General features: G+C 40.7%; 1 protein-coding gene across 1 annotated transcript in view; it reads right to left on the reverse strand.

The window, feature by feature from the left end:
* Positions 1–307: 307 nt before the first annotated feature.
* The window catches only part of TMPO (thymopoietin), a 56,428-nt gene continuing 38,959 nt past the window's right edge, over positions 308–17,776 (reverse strand). The window contains exons 4-9 of the mRNA XM_082252688.1: positions 17,223–17,320; positions 10,731–10,850; positions 10,527–10,622; positions 10,274–10,384; positions 8,083–8,207; positions 308–638 (exon numbers count right to left, since the gene is read on the reverse strand). Of these exons, the coding sequence (XP_082108814.1) occupies positions 347–638; positions 8,083–8,207; positions 10,274–10,384; positions 10,527–10,622; positions 10,731–10,850; positions 17,223–17,320 (842 nt within the window). The 3' untranslated portion in view covers positions 308–346. The remainder of the gene's footprint in view (positions 639–8,082; positions 8,208–10,273; positions 10,385–10,526; positions 10,623–10,730; positions 10,851–17,222; positions 17,321–17,776) is intronic.

The raw sequence follows: 17,776 nt of genomic DNA on the forward strand, positions 1-17,776 counted from the left end.
CATGTATGGAAATATTTCACATTGAATTACAATTTCGGCATCCAGAGTCAAAAATGTATTCCATCAAAACTAACTAAAGCATTACTGTTAAAAATAACTGCTACAAAATGCTCCAGAGATCTAATAAAATAATGTCATTTGTTATGGCACAGTCCTCCTGTTGGTGTCCACTGTAAATAATGAATTGCGTATGTCCATATGTACCATCTTTATTATTGTACAGAAGAGTTTCAAGTGCAGTCATGATCTGAAGGTGGTTTGAGAAAAAAAACAGTTTCGATAATCCTAGGACTGCCTTTAAAAAAAAAAAAAAAAAAAAAAAAAAAAAAAAAAATATCCCTGAAAATCAGTTTTCCACTTTATTCGAACTCGGATTGACCTGTTGGAAAACAGAAAAGGGATTCCCTTCATTTGTTTCCAGAACTTGATAAACCAAGAACAAGAACACAGCCAAAATAACAAAGATAAGGATCTTTATCCACATGGGGATCGATCGTCCAGTTTTCGGTTTTGTGACCTTCTGTTCAAGTACTGGCTGGTACTTTGAGACATACGTGGGAGTGTAACTTTCAGTTTTATAATCTTTCATGCTGAAAGGACGCCCAGCAGCTCCTCTTATTGGCCTGCGGCAGGTGGCGCTGCAAAATAAGAAACCAGTAAGTATACAACTATTGCAGTGAAAAACTATGTGCATGCCGAGAATTTCCTTGTAGCTGATGATAAAAAAAAAAAAAAAAAAAGGTAAAAAGTACCATAGAATCAGAAAGTTTTTACAGTAACTGGTAGGGTTACATGTTGCTGGAGAAAAAGCAAATTAAAGTACAAAATGTGAAATGCAGTAACCCATGGCAGCCAGATTTCATTTTTGGCATGCAAATACCTCAAGACTGGCCACTATAGGTCACTACATTTTGTACAAGCATCTTTTCTTGCATGATTCTGTTACATGAGATCTGTATAAAGTAAATATACCAAGCATGCAACATCTTCATTAAGTGATCTCAAAAACGTGACAAACCCATGTCAGGAACAGTTCATAAACCCACAATTTCAATAAACATACCAACACTTCATTAGAAGAATAATAGTCTTATGTAAAATGTGTCATTTTTTAAAAAGGTGTTACTGGAGAATAACCAGTAAAATACATTGGATCAGAGTTATTTAGAGTTGAAAGAAACAGTCACAATTTAGCTTATTCATCAACTTCAGAGATACTAATTCTACAAGTTAAGATGTGAACTTAACCACTTGCCGACTGTCACGCGACTATATACTGCGGCAGTCCGCCTCTCCTGGGCAAAGTGACGTATCGGAACGTCACTCGCCCACGAGCCTCTAGGGGGCAAACGCGCGCCGGTTGGACATCCCCGCGCGTGTGACCGGCGGCTCCGATGTCCGCCGGCCACTCGTGATCTCCTGCAGGAGGGGGAAAAAGACAGACGGCTGATGTAACACAGCCATCTGTTATTCTCCCTTAGATCATCACTGAGGCTATGCGATCCTGCTATGTAGGATCGTATGTCTCTGATGATCCAACAAGCCACGCCCCATGACAGTTCGACTCACGCCCCTAGGGACACACTTAACACCTTGATCACCAATAAAGTTAACCCCTTCCCTGCCAGTGTCATTATTACAGTAAAAGTGCATATTTTTAGCAGGGATTACTGTAGTAATGTCACCGGTCCCCCAAAAGTGTAAAAAAATGTCAGTCAAGGGTCCGATCTGTCCGCCGCAATGTCACAGTCCCGCAAAAAAATTGCAGATCGCCGCCATTACTAGTTAAAAAATAAATAAATAAAATGACAAATCTTTCCCGTAGTTAGTAAACACAATAACTTTTGCGCAAACCAATCACAATACGCTTATTGTGATTTTTTTTTCCAAAAATATGTAGTAGAAAACAAATTGGCCTAAAATGTTACAAAAATTTAGATTTTTACATTTTTTTTTGAGAATTTCTTATTAAAAAAAAAAAATGTGAGAAACATTTTTTCAAAATTGTTGCTTTTTTTTGTTTATAGCGCAAAAAGTTAAAATCGCAGAGGTGATCAAATACCACCAAAAGAAAATGGTTTGTGGGGGGGGGGAAAAAAAAAAGACGTCAATTTCATTTGGGTACAGCGTCGCACGACCGCGCAATTGTCTGAATTGCAAAATAGGGCCTGGTCTTTGAGCAGCCAAATCCTCCGGGCTTAAGTGGCAAATATTCATCCCTTTTTAACTTTGTGTTTTGTGGATGATCCTTGCCATCTTATAGCCTGATGGCATGCCAAATCTTCAGATCCTAATATTCAAAAACACTGGGCTGCATAGTACTTTACATTTCTCTTTTGCTCTGGAATGATGGGAACACAGGGAGGTACAACTAAAGATCTAACTTACACCTCCCTGAAATTTATGACTGGGATGTCCCATGTAGTGGCACAAAAATAGGTACTATCTCCAAATGATTAGCTTGTGAGCTAAAGGGGGTATTCATAAGCATCCAAAAGCCAAGGATGCCCAATAATCACCTGAAACACACCTTAATGCCAAAAAGGTTTTCCAGAGGTACGAGCAGATCTCTGGCTTCTGAAGTGAAAGCTAGACTCCGGCTAGGACCGGCATGTACAAATGACAAAAGTAGTGGAGGGATGGGGCTCCTTTAACCTTTACACAGACGTTCTGAACTTTAGTAGGAGCATACTGTGAACGACCAAAGCAATGCCAAGGACAGTTTCAAGAGCCGGCCAGGAGACAATGCCCCCTAAAGGGAAGACAAATGAAAAGTTCCTCTGATGTCTTATCAGCATCCCACGCACATAGCCAAAGTACCCTACACATTAGTGCAGAAAAAAGTCCTATGGAAGCTTACAGTCTTATAATGGAGCAGACGTCTAGTGCTTTAGCTGGTACAGACTGCTCTATAACGCAGGGGCCTACCCCAGTAGTGAAAAGATTCTCTCTCCATGGAGTTAAATTTAGTCAAATATGGGTTTGACAGATCAAAGTTACAGGCAACACTGGATAGAAAGCCAAACCAGTTAACTCAAATGAAGTCTAGGAAAGGAATTCAACTTCTGGTCAGTTAAGTTACCAAAATGTAAATCTTAGACCTTTCTAGTGAAGGTGAATGGCTGGAGCATGCCCATTGGGCCCCCAAATAGTGGGTGCGGGGGAAAGATCTATAACAGCACCCTGATCCTCCCAAATGCAGTGTCAATCAATATTGTTTGAGACAACCCCTTGTATACCAACAGATCTGGAAGAGCATGGGTTTAAAGCATGGCCCGCAGACCACATGTGCCTTCAGAGCCCCCTGATGTAGCTCTCAAACTAAAAGCCAGAGTTTCGGTGCACTTTCGGAAAATGCATCACACCCGCAAGATGTAATAGAAGTCTACGGCAAAGACAGCTAACCTGCATGAAAGCTGCAGGGTAAATTGCGGCACATCACTGTAAAAACAGCCTTATAGGAGGCTCCAGACAGTAAGTGCCCCTTTACATTTGCAGTTTGTGGGAGGCAGGTGGTTTTTGCCCCCCCACCCCCCAAACCACTAGTATAGCATCAGAGGTTGTAAGGCAACTCTGCCATATGCTTCAAGGGGCCCGTGCAGCCTCCTTGTCACATTCTGTTTTACACTTTGACAGGTGGGGTGGCATATACAGAAATGTATCCTCTTCATTTTCCTACTGCAACCAACTGAAAACTGGCTTCTCATCCCCTCTTTCCTGTTGGCATTTAGCAGCTGCAGAGGAAAATGTTCATTATGCCATTCAAAAAACAAAAACAAAAATTAAATTACCAATTTTATTTTATTGTGGCCCACTATGTTAAATTACTGAGTGGCCCTTGCGCTTCAAAATGGTTGAGCATCCCCGAGTGTACCTCATCAAGGAACCCCCAACCTTCAGACTGTAGATTCCAACGATAACTTGTCTGATCCACTCAGCAATGATAGAGCTAAAGTGGGACACCAATTTTCTAAAAGCTGCAGTAGCTGAGAAGTAAACTCACTGCATGCACCATATTCAGACAGTGCATAGAAATTTACTCAGATGGAGGTTTTGAAGCAGGACATCAGTAAGGAAGGATAAAAATGGGGTTAAATTGGAAAGCAGCGACTACCTTCAGGAGGAAAGAGGCTTTAGGTCTCAAGACAACTTTGTCCCTGTACAGTTCCATACAGGATAAGGCCACTAACTCAAGACTATCTTCACAGAGACAACAGCCATACAAGGAAGACTACTTTGAGTAAGGCAAGAGTAGGGAATATACCTGATGGGTTTAAAAGCAGCTTCTGCAGAACCAAGGAAACCAGGTTAAGATCCATGATGTGAGAATGAGGAGACAAAAAGTTTAGCCTAAGACCGAAAAGTTCTGGATAAGGATGTTTTAGACCCAGATATGCATATCTTTAAGATGGGTCCAGAGAATTTCTGGAGGCTGAGAATCCAATCAAAGCTTTGCAGAATCTCCACTTTTTGTTGGCCGACAGGGAGGATCAATTCCAAGTTTCCAACATAAGCATCCAAGCACAACATGAATCTCTTGAGAAAAGAGCAGTTTTAAGACTGGGGCAAACACCTTACTTGGTAAAAACCCAGGGGGCCTTGGTCAGTGCAAAGAGAAGAGCAATAAATTGGTAATACTTGTAGGAAAAGAATTAGCCGCACATCCAGGGATTCCAATAGGTTTCAAATACCTTTATTTCCAAAAAGTTGCAAGTGATGACACCAAAGACACCAGCATAAAGTCTCGTAGACGCGTTTCACACATACATCTTGTGCTTAATCATTACAAAGACTGTAGCTGACTATAGATCTTAAATAGACCGCCCCAATGAAAACAGGTGTACCGGGGGCGGTGACAATCAGCAGTTGTGCACAACTCAATTAATCACCTGGCCTCAGCCCCAAAGGGCATCTCAGTGGTGATTTAAATATAAAAATCAAGCTGAAGTTCCAGCCCATCGTGTGTACCGTGAACTCACCCATACACACAAGGGCTCAGGGACCGGTTCCAGCAACACATTTATAGCATAGAGAAAAATTTGTCCACCAATGTGGCCAGACATTTTAATGGGTGCCACAATGGGGATAAAACAGCCATGCGGGTTCAAGTCATTGAAAAGGTCAGGACACCTAAGCGAGGGGGCGATGCCTTTCGATCCCTTTGCCGTAAGGAAGTATTTTGGATTTTCCATTTGCAGAGTCGCATCCCGCTCGGACTCAACTTTGAGTGGGATGTTAGCCATTTTTATGAGTAAATTTAGTGGTTGCCTTTCCCCCACCATTCTGCGATCCAGGTACCTTTTTTAGATCTGATAACATATCCAGTCATGTGTTGTGGCAGCTCCCCTCTTTTTCTTCCCCCTCTTTCTCTTCCCCCCCCCCTTTCTCACCCTTCCCCCCCCCCCTTTCTCACCCTTCCCCCCCCCCTTTCTCACCCTTTCCCCTCCCCCCCCCTTTCTCACCCTTTCCCCTCCCCCCCCCTTTCTCACCCTTTCCCCTCCCCCATTCTCCCTTCCCTGTTCCTTTTTTCCTCTTTTTTCACATTGCTCTATGCCATGTATTTTTCAGTATTTTTATAAGATCCATATTTATGATCATGCTAGTGTTCCGTTATCCACATACATTTCTGTATGGGCACATTTCCACAAACTATTTTTTTGGGTATACTTTACATTATGGTTTATTCTCCTTTTAGGTGGATTACATGTGTCCGCATGGTTAATGTGTTGGGGATAGTTTCCTTGTAATGTATACATGGATGCACGAGTTCAGGCATCCTTCTGTGGTGATAGTACACCATATGGAAGACACAATGATTTTATGTACCTATTTTTGTATTTTTGTATATTCATGTAGGAAGTGTATTCAGGTATGTGTGGGTGTATACCGACATACAGGTACATACACATACTATACAAAGGTTCTTACATTTGTTATAGTCATTATTTTTCTCTGTTTGTTACGTTGTATGTATTTACATTTTTTTCCAATGATTTTCATTGGTACTTTTTACACGTTTTTTTAAACGTTTTTCTATGCGATTGTCGGTCCAGGTCTTTGTGTGTATGGGTGAGTTCACGGTACACACGATGGGCTGGAACTTCAGCTTGATTTTTATATTTAAATCACCACTGAGATGCCCTTTGGGGCTGAGGCCAGGTGATTAATTGAGTTGTGCACAACTGCTGATTGTCACCGCCCCCGGTACACCTGTTTTCATTGGGGCGGTCTATTTAAGATCTATAGTCAGCTACAGTCTTTGTAATGATTAAGCACAAGATGTATGTGTGAAACGCGTCTACGAGACTTTATGCTGGTGTCTTTGGTGTCATCACTTGCAACTTTTTGGAAATAAAGGTATTTGAAACCTATTGGAATCCCTGGATGTGCGGCTAATTCTTTTCCTACAAGTGTTCCCACGGAGGCGGGCCGGGGCCAGCACGCTATTGGATATCCTATCTCCTGGCAATCACCACACAATATACACCTGGAGCAGTGTCTTTCTTTTCTTCAATAAATTGGTAATGCTGCTATCTACTGCAGCTAGTGTCAAACCATCTGAAGGTAACTGCATAGAAGCCAGTCGTAATGATTTAAAGAAGCCTGGTTTCTGTACTGTATAACCAGGAAACGTAATTTTTGTACTTCCGACAAAATAAGTTTGTTGAAAAATTCAGATTCACAGATAAGTCTAATTGTGACTGGATTTCTAAAAAGGTAATTCTAAAAAAACAGAATTTACTGTTAGGTGGCATTATTCTTGAAATAAAAGTGCAGCACTATGCAGAAACAGGAGTTGTGGTAGATTTCATCATCTCAAATGGAACTGCATAGAGAACTTTCCGCCGCCACCTCCCGGCCCTTTAAGAGCTTCTAAATGTCGGGAGGCAGACATTCGGGTCATGTGACTGCTGTGATTGGCTGTCATGTGACCGCTGTGATTGTAAAGCTCCCGAGGGCAAGTAGCAATTGTGAGTTTTCCAATGCCTGTCAGCGAGTGTGCTGGGAGAAGGCAGGGTGTGAGCTTTCAACATTGAAAACTGCGTTAAAGCCCACCCGATAAAAATTTGCAGATATGCACCACGTCAGCATGCACCACGTCAGCGGGAAGAGGTTAAACTGTTTTTTAAACCCAGCCTCACTCACTGCACAGCCCTGGTCAAAAGTTTTGAAAATGGGACAAATATTACATTTTCACAAAGTCTGCTGCTTCAGTGTTTTTAGATCATTTTGTCAGATGTTACTATGGTATACTGAAGTAGAATTACAAACATGTCAGTTGCCAAAGGCTTTTATTGACAATTACATTAGGTTAATGCAGTCAATATTTGCAGTGTTGATCCTTTTTCAAGACCACTGCAATTTGCCCCTGGCATGCTGCCAATTAACTTCTGGGCCACACCCTGACTGATGGCAGCCCATTCTTAGATAATCAATGCTTGGAGTTTGTCAGAATTTGTGGGTTTTTTTTTTTTTTTGTGTGTGTGTGTTCACCAGCCTCAAGGATTGACCACAAGTTCTCAATGGGATTAAGGTCTGGGGAGTTTTCTGCCCATGGAACCAAAATCCTTTTTGTGCAAAGCAATGATGACTGCACATGTTTCCATGCAGGTAACCATGGTTAACAGAACGATTTCAAGCACCACCCTCCTTTTAAAGCTTCCAGTCCATTATTTTAACTTAATCCGCATTACAGAATGATTTCCAGCCTTGTCCTCATCAACACTGACACCTGTGTTAACGAGAGAATCACTGACATGTCAGCTGGTCCTTTTGAGGCAGGGCTGAAATGCAGTGGAAATGCTTTTCTGGGATTTAGTTAATTTTCATAGCAAAGATGGACTTTGCAATTAATTGCAATTCATCTGATCACTCTTCATAACATTTTGGAGTATATGCAAATTGCCATCATACAAACGGAGGCAGCAGACTTTGTGAAAATTAATATTTGTGCCATTCTCAAAACTTTTGGCCAGGACTGTACACAGCACTGTAAGATATAGCAGGGTGCAATACTTCCCAGATAATGCCATTCAGAGGGCGCTAAAATGCAAAGACAGCAGAGTTAAAAGATATAAAAACCTTATTCCTGTGGGAGTTAAAGTATCATAGGGGAACATCTCCTTCAGAACATCCCTGTCTTCTCTTTTTTCTTCAGTAAAGGTCTTTTGTACTCTTTTTTCTTCAGTAAGGGTCTTTTCTACAATCTAGATAAAGAAAAAAAAAACAAGCATGTTACACAAAGAAAAACACACAAAAAGAAGAGTCTAGAAGCACCGATAAACCCAAATAGGAACGTGAATGAAGAAAAGCATTACAAGTTATCACCCAGTGCTCTAAAGGAAATATCGTCCCTGTCTTTTGGGTGTTACAAACTTTGTTATTTTCAACTGTTTTGTCTTTTTTGGAGTCTCAAGTTGTTGTTGACCAAAGTCGCCAGCTTCCTTTAAAATGAACAATAATTGTTTATTTGTATGGCAAGGTTCCGAGTGAAATCAAAAATGCTAAGAGTATTATTATCACCTCTATCAGTGCTGTGTTTAGAAGATCACTGGAATCTGCACGACCAATATTAATGGCATTGATCTTATTAATAAGGGATTCTGCATCAGTTTGCTGTAGCAAATTCAAATGCTGCAAATAGCACAATAAAAGCAAATGTTAACGTGATCTATAATTTAAAGAAGAAAAAAAACAAAAAAAAAAAAAAAAACATGGTCCGCATAGGCATTTCATTATAGCAACCCAGTGCGCCGAAGGAAATATGTAGTATTGGTACCAAGAAGAAAAAGAACAAGCACATTTTTTGATCTTATAGGACTGCTGTGAAGGTTAGGAAATGCAGTGCATCCAGAAAGTATTCACAGCACTTCAATTTTTCCACATTTTGTTATGTTACAGCCTACAAGCTTGGCACACATTTTTGGGCAGTTTCTCCCATTATTCCTTGCAGGACCTTTCATGTTCCATAAGGTTGGATGGGGAGTGTCTGCAAAGCCATTTTCAGATCTCTCCAGAGATGTTCAATCGGGTTCAAGTCTGGCCCACTCAAGGGCATTCACAGAGTTGTCCCATACCCACTCCTTTGTTATCTTGTCGGTGTGCTTGGGGTCCTTGTCCTGATGGTAGATGAACCTTCGCCCCAGTCTGAGGTCCAGATCGCTCTGGAACAGGTTTTCAACAAAGATGTCTATGTATGTTGCTGCAATTAATCTTCCCTCAATCCTGACTAGTCTCCCAGTTCCTGCCGCTGAAATACATCCCCAAAGCATGATGTGGACACATTTATGCTTCACTGTAGGGATGGTATTGGCCAGGTGATAAGCAGTGCCTGGTTTCCTCCAGACATGACGCTTGCCATTCAGGCCAAAGAGTTCAATCTTTGTTTGATCAGACCGGAGAATTTTGTTTCTCATGGTCTGAGATTCCTTCAGGTGCCTTTTGGCAAACTCCAGACGGGCTGTGATGTGCCTTTTACTGAGAAGTGGCTTCCATCTTGCCACTCTACTTTACAGGCCTGATTGGTGGAGTGCTGCAGAGATGGTTGTTCTTCTCTGTCAGAATGACCATCAGGTTCTTGGTCTAAGACCCTTCTCCCTCCAATTGCTCAGTTTGGCCAAACGCCCCGCTCTAGGAAGAGTCCTGATGGTTACAAACTCCTTCCATTTATGGAGGATGGGGGTCACTGTGCTAATTGGGACCATAAAATACTGCAGAATTTTTTCTGTACTCTTCCCCATATCTGTGCATCAATACAATCCTGTCGGAGGTCTACAGACAATTCTGTGGACTTCATGGCTTGGTTTGTGCTCTAACATGACCGGTTAGCTGTGGGACCTTTTATAGACAGGTGCGTGCCTTTCCAAATCATGTCCAATCAACTGAATTTACCACATATGGACCCCAATCAAGCTGTATAAAACATCTCAAGAATGATCAGTGGTAACAGGATGCACCTTAGCTCAATTTTGAGTATCATGGCAAAGGTTGTGAATACTTTATGAACATTTGATTTTTTTAAATTTGCAAAGATTTCAAACTTTTCACGTTGCCTTAATGGGGTATTGCTTGTAAAATTTTGAGGAAAATAATGAATTTCATCCATTTTGGAATAAGGCTGTAACACAAAATGTGAAAAGTGAGCGGCTGTGAATACTTTCCAGATGCACTGTACATATATTACACAAGATCTGTAAAAATAAGAAATGTGCACAAGACTTTGTCTGGTAAGTGTTTGTAGCAGGCAAATTACCCATCACTTAGGAATATTTACTTTTTCACTGATCAGCTGTTTCTTTGGAGTCCTCCTTGACAACTCTGATAACTCACTGAATGATCGCAAAGCGTTTGTGTGCTTGAAAGTCTCAGTCACCTGATTATCAACCTGATGAGTTTCAAAATAAGAATATACTGCATTAGCCTATAAAAATAGGTAACATATGATGTGTCCATTTTAACTAGCACCAAAAACCCATAGGGTATTTTAATTCTGTTTAAAGACAAAACTTAAATATATGTATAGTTACTGGAGCCTGGTTGCTTGAAGGCAATATAGTTTCTGTTACTGGAGGGGTCTCTGAGACATCTGCATCATCATCTGGCAATGGTTCTGCAGCTACCACCTATTTGGGGGGAAAAAAAGGTAAAAATAAATAAAATAAAAAAAGCATTACTGGGAATAAACTATTACCCTTCCCCAAGGCATGGAAATAAAATAACTCTGCCATCACCCTTTTTCTTGGTGTTCTTCGTACTACTCTTGAGGACTCTCTAGAAATAGCCTGCACACGTCCAACCTTTTCAGGCTCCACTGTCTTCTCGGGTTCAGATATTCCATCTCCAGAAATGCTCTATTTAAGTGTCAAATATATGTGAAATGAGATGCTTTCCTGTGCAAATTAACCATGACCACACACTTGTTGCATATACAAAGAGTGATTGAGGACAGGACACATCAGTATGTGTAGAATATAAACCAGAAACAGCAAGTCAGTGAAATTATCAAAGGACAGCTTTAAAAGCAAGCAAGATGTGAAACCATAGCAACCCCTTGGTTATAATGAAAGACAAAAACCATCTCCAGTGTGAAGCTTAAAAGATTTAAAACATTTATTTTTTTACGCATAAAATGGTGGATAATTCCTCAATCTCAGTAACAAAATCCTCTGGAGGGAGCCTGGTTTCTCTTTTAACATTTAACACCACTTCAGTATCTTCCGCTGTCTGAATGCAAGACAACAAAGCTTACAAATAAATTGAGGAAAACTGGTATTTGTACATAACTACAATCCATTAAATTGTTTCAAGGGCTCAACAAAAAACTGTAGCAACCTGACTAGCTGTCAATAGGCACAAACTTGCCTGCACTGAATGGGACTATACAGGTTGTGCCCTTGGGAAGTATGCAGCAGTTTTATTTTGCCAAGTAAATAGCTCGCTTGCTACACTGTCCTAGCAAAAACACACATGCTAATAGATATGGGTAGTTTTCCATGGCTTATAGCAACCAGATTCCCCATTTGAGCCATTTTGCATGTGGAGTTTTTAAAGCTAGACATTTAAAGCCTAAGGTCAGGTTTTCTGGCACTGTATAAAGTTTAGGCCAAGCTGGCTCAAACAAACCATTTCCTTTACTAAGTTATTCAGAGGCCGTGAGCGCTTTATCATATGTAGCAGCATCCGCAACATACAGCATGCAGAGTTGAGCTGTGTACTTCTCAGCCAGAGGAAGCATTGTATTTTTATCAATGAATACAAGGCTTCCATTGATTGGCTGAGGTGGAGAGCAAGTGGATGACCTCACAATCTCCACTTCAGCCAGAGAAAGCCTTATATTCACTGATAAAAAAAAAAAAAACAAACACACCACGCTTAGCCTTAGACCCCGTTCACACTAGGGCGATCCGACTTGCCGGGGCGACCTCACAGGTCACGGCGCGCAGCCCGCACCGCGACCTCGGAGCGGCCAGCACAGACTTCATAACATTGAAGTCAATGCAGGTCGCTCCAGGTCACCCCAAAGAAGCTCCGGACCCTTTTTCTAAGTCGGAGCGACTTGTGTCGCTCCTATTAGAACGGGTCCACAGCTTCTCTATGGCAGGCGACCTACGGCGACCTGTCAGGCGACCAGGTCGCCCCAGTGAGAACGGGGTCTTCGTAGGACTGCTCACAGCAACAAAATCACTTTGCAAAAAGGAAATGGTTATTTTGGGCCAGCTTGGTGGCCCAAACAAATACTAACCCAAGGCTTCAGGATTAGACAGACAATCAGAATATTCGTCTATCAGAAACCATTAGTACTCTGGGGTTAGCATGTGATCTGCTGCATATTCATTGGTATCTAGGTTTCCGAAACATGTTGGGTTAACTGGTGCCGCCAATGCTATCTTCATGGCTTTACCCCCTACCTGGTAGCATATCTGGTTCAACCGTGTTCTAGCACAGAGGCCTGACCCCATGTGGTATATTTATGTCTGTATTTTATTCATTATGTTTTGTCTGATTGTCTTTTAGCTATGTATAAACTTTTTTTGATTACTTTTATTAATTGTCGAGTGTAGGCTGTAATTGAAACCCCACGGAACTGGGACCACCATTTTCCTGTTGTATATTCATTGGTATCTAGGACTGGTTTCAACAACCAATGCTAGTCACAGCAATCTTCCCTGAAGTAATAAAAACGTGGAAAGGGTGAGAGTAGCTATACAGCATACCTACATGACAAATACCAGAAGAACACTATATGCTACAAGAAAAAATATAAATATATAATATATTATATAATTTCTAAAATACAATAGTTGCACTATTAATAGTAGCTTGGAAGCCAGCTCTTGTGTGTAAAGTTTTTTTTGCATGCTATCACCCCCATTATCAAGGGGTTGCACTGCATTCTGGTTTAAGTCCGCACTCTTGAACACTAGATAAGCTGTACAAACCTGTGTCACCAATACAGCTATATTTAAATAAACTGCTTAAGTGTGAAAAATTCATGCAACAATTTGTATAAAAGAAGTTACTTCGACCCAGAGCAAACCAAACCTGGCAGCACAGACAACATGCATCGGATAGCACATAAAACAATATTTCAGCTTGTGCATTAGCCGAAAACTTACAAAATAATGAGAGTAATACAGCAGTGGGGAAAAATAGTGCTGGAGTCATTAGCTTATTGGCATTGCCATCTTAAAGTACTAAATGTTAATTTAAGTAATGTGGTTCTCAGGCAGGCATAATTTATACCCCAGAGGATCTCAATGGCTTCTTAAGCTTCTAATGTAATATATATATATATATATATATATATATATATATATATATATATATATATATATATATATAAAAAACGAAAAGAGGCTGACAAAGCAGCTGCCGACAATACCTGTGCTTGTACCACAAGAAATAAAAAAGCGTGCAGGTTTTAGTCCATTCGTATAGTTTTTAAACAAGCCCAGATATATCAGGTAAATTTTGGTCCTCGTGAAAAACTTTATGGTCCCCCCGACTATTGGAATAAAGTCATACCTGGACCTTTTAGGTATGGCACTCCAATTTACATTTTTGCTACACCAAAAAAAAATTGCTTTTTTTTTTAGACCACTGTATTAAACTGAAAAAAGAAAACAGGAAAACAGTGCCATTGCCTATAGCAACCAGATACCCCATTTGAGCCTTTTTGCATTAGAAGTTAAGCAACTCCAGAGTTTAGTAAGCTGGAAAGAGCAGCAGAACTTCTCATCCCCGGATACTGATAAAATAAGTAAAATATTACTAATCCTTTTCTATCCATCTGACCCTCAACATGCTTTTTATATGCTTACTTACAACACTGTCAGTAGAACTGCTCTGTTGTGAATAGCTCAGCACAGTGACTGAAATTTGCAAACCGCCCTCAAACTCTACTGGATGTCTGAACTCTATTAATTTCAATGGAAAGCCAGTCAGCAGTGTGAAAGCCTGACAGGCAGACTTCCAGCTAAGGAGGGAGGTTGCAGCATGCATACTTGTTGCTAGGATATGAAAAACTGTTTTCAATCCTGCAATGCTGAGTGAGCTTTCAATCGTTTTCATGTTCTAGCAACAAGTCAAGACATTGGGGTTGCTAAATCCCAATCATCCCACAAGTAAAACAAACCAGACTGGTCATCCTTATTTCTATTACAAGGGTGGTTTACACTCCTTGAATTAGAAATAAAAGTTTATCGCCATTAAAATGTATTTTTTTCCCCAAAAAATTGCATTTGAAAAACCCTGCGTAAGTATTGCGTGACAAATTGCAACGATCACCATTTTATTCCCTAGGGTTACTGCAAAAAAAAAAAAAAAAAAAAAAAAGTAATTTTCTAGCAAAAAAATACTGATTTAAACTTGTAAACAAAAGTGCCAGAAAAAGCCTGGCCTTCAAGTGGTAAAAAAAAAAAAAAAAAAAAAGGTACATTCATGCATGCCAGGAATGCCAATGGTCATCTGCCTGTTTTTTCAACTAAACTGTCAAACCATCAAATGGCTGGAGTAATAACTGATAAACATGTGACTCACCATGGCAGTTGCAGATCAGAGGCCAAGATAACAGCTCCCTTGGCTAAAAAGGATAGGAGTGGATAGGAGATGGGTATTGGCGCTGCCTTGGGTGAATTGAAAATCAGTGTACAATGTAAACGTATGAATTGATAATGCAATAAAGTGACAAGTGCAAATATTAAAGTATCACAACTTATAAAGTGCACACTTAAAGTGATATACAGAAATAAAGTGCTTTATCAAATAAAGTGCTAGCATGCACGTGCAAAAGTTCGTAATCAATAAGTCATCAGCAGCCTTGTTGATGACGTATTGATTACGAAACGCGTACGGCGTGTCGCGTCACTTCCGGATGTGGAATCGAGAGCGAGGCTTGGACCATACACCGCTCCATACTCGTATCCAAGCTTATTTACCTGCTTTGTTTGCAAGTACCTCTCCATTTTATGCACAATAAACTTTGTTGAGACGTTATTACGCTATGTGCCCTGTTTATCTGTTGTCCCCTGGCATACGGCTGTAATACCCTGTCTGGTGGACATCTCGGATCCCTCCCGGCCCATAAGAGGATATTAGGACCTACTGCTATCCTAGGGATACCTACAGTTAGGACCGCCGAGATTACTTTCCAGGACCTACCGACCCAGAAGGAGGGGAGATACTAGGATTCCTTGATCGCTATACACCCGCCTTATACCCCTGTGTGGGGTGGGTGCCTCTGGTGAGTGTGTCTTTTTACCAGAAGGGATCACCTAGCACCTCACCGCCCAACACGGGGTCACTCCTTTTATCGGTAGTGTGTTTTTTCACCTGACTATCCACCTGCCTTAGTTTATACCCTTTATGTCATACACAGCCATTGGACCCTAGAGTCTTCACCAAATCGGACTGTTGAACTTTTTGTTGTATACCAGTGCCAACCTGGACTGTGTCTCCATACTTTTCATACCCTAGAGTTAATTGGCTTTTTACTAGCACTCACAGCACTTATATCACACTGTGTGATCCTGCTGAGGACTTTTGCACGTGCATGCTAGCACTTTATTTGATAAAGCACTTTATTTCTGTATATCACTTTAAGTGTGCACTTTATAAGTTGTGATACTTTAACATTTGCACTTGTCACTTTATTGCATTATCAATTCATACGTTTACATTGTACACTGATTTTCAATTCACCCAAGGCAGCGCCAATACCCATCTCCTATCCACTTCAGATTTAGTCTCCGGACTAATATTCTGGGAGGCTGCAGCCTTACTATTATCCTTTATATTTATACATTTTTATCACACATCTGTCCTTTCACATTGTCACCTATAGTTGCACCGTTTTGCCCTTTGCACATCCGAATAGAGATCTTTGCGCGGAGTTTACATTATCCAAAAAGGATAGGAGGGTTTAAATTTCGTTTCAACTACCTCCTTCCCAAGCCCATTCGGACACTACTTTTTTTGCTAGAAAATTACTTGGAACCCCCAAACATTTTTGTTTTAGCAGAGACCCTGTAGAATAAAATGGTGTGTGTTGCAATTTTTTGTCACACGGTATTTGTGCAGCAGTTTTTCAGTTTTTTTTTTTTTTTGGGGGGGGGGACACTTTCACGAAAAAAGTTAGCCGATTTTTTTTTGTATAATGTGAAAGATGTTACACCGAGTAAATAGATACCCAACACGTATGTTTTAAAAATGTGTCTGCCCGTGGAATGGCAGCAAACTACGGTGCTTAAAATTCTCCATAGGTGATGCTTTAAACGCTTTTACAGGTTACCAGTTTAGAGTTGCATAGGAAGTCTGGTGCTAAATTATTGCTCTCGCTCTGATGTTTGCGACAATACCTCACGTGTAGCGCGATCACCATTTACATATGTGTGCGGGAGTAACCCAAGTGTTCGCATTTGCACGTAATCATGGTGGGACGAGAGCAATTTTTTTTTTTTTTTTTACACTTAATTTTTTTTTGTAATAACTTTATTGCTATCGCAAGGGATGAACAACATCCCTTGTGACAGCACGGGCTGCGACAGGTCCTCTTTATGGACAGATTTGGGGTCTAATAGACCCCAAATCTCACCTCTGGCTCCCCATGCAGCCAATCAGACTGAGATTCGGCTGCTTCTCTGGGTCCTGGTGGCCAGGTAAACAAAGAGGCAGAACCGGAAGTGGCGAATACTCGTCACTTCCGGTTTCCAGGGTTACAGAGAGGGGAACGACAGCAGTTCCTCTCTCTCTTTACCAGACCCCCTTCCGATTGAGTGACTAATTAGCCACTCTGATCACTTCTGCCAAAAAGAGAATTGCCAGCTCAACAAAATGATACCAGGATGATGCCTGTAGGTGCAGGCATCATCCCGGTATTACCACTGAACCCCAAGGACGTACACGTACTTCCATTTTTGGGGAAAAAGTGCAACACTGACTAGAATCAAGTGGTATGTCCCAACAACTTGCCAAAAAGACTAGCTACAGAGTGTAATGTTCACTAAAGCCCAAAACAAAGACAAAAATTATGCAAGTAAAGGATCTTGTGAGGTGCCAATCTTCAGGAGGAGATTGAATAAGTACTTTACCAGGAATGCAGCAATATTTAAATATCATGTACAATTACTGCACTGAATCACCAGTGCTATAAAAAAGGTTACATTTTCATGTTGGCAAAATCTATTAAGAGAGTTTTCTAGCACACGAGTTGATTGTGAACGTACCTCATTTTGTTCCAACCTTCTGGACCGGGATGTTATCTGAGCCTTCGACTTGCCCCTGATTGGTTCTCTTGTCTCAAAAGTTAGATCGATCTTGGATTCTTCAAATAAAAGCATTTTTGTATTTAGAATAGAACTATATTGCAGATATCACTGTGCATAAATGCTGCATTCTCATTATACAATGAAAACTAGCCAGAAAATTTTAATGTGAAATCTAGTCAGTCAATCTCAAAAGTATAAAAACTAGTTCCTGAAAAACCCTCAAAGTTACATGTTTCAGCTTGGTCTACATTTATAATTCAAGTTTTTACCCGACACTAAATATTCTTAACTTCCAAAAAAATGATTTTAACTTACTGTAAAATTCATTTCTCTGATGTTCATTGATTGACAGCTCCTGATGATCCTAACCATTGCTTTATACCTGCCCCCTACAGGATTTGGACACTAGGCAGAAAAAAATTCTGACTACGCCTATGGGCAGTCCCAGGGGGTATACTCCCTCTCTCTGCTATAGTTACTCCGTTTTGTTACAACCAGTGTCAGAAGAATTA

The sequence above is a fragment of the Pelophylax lessonae genome, assembly GCF_965119305.1.
Source record: "Pelophylax lessonae genome assembly, chromosome: 4".
Lineage (NCBI taxonomy): Eukaryota > Metazoa > Chordata > Amphibia > Anura > Ranidae > Pelophylax > Pelophylax lessonae.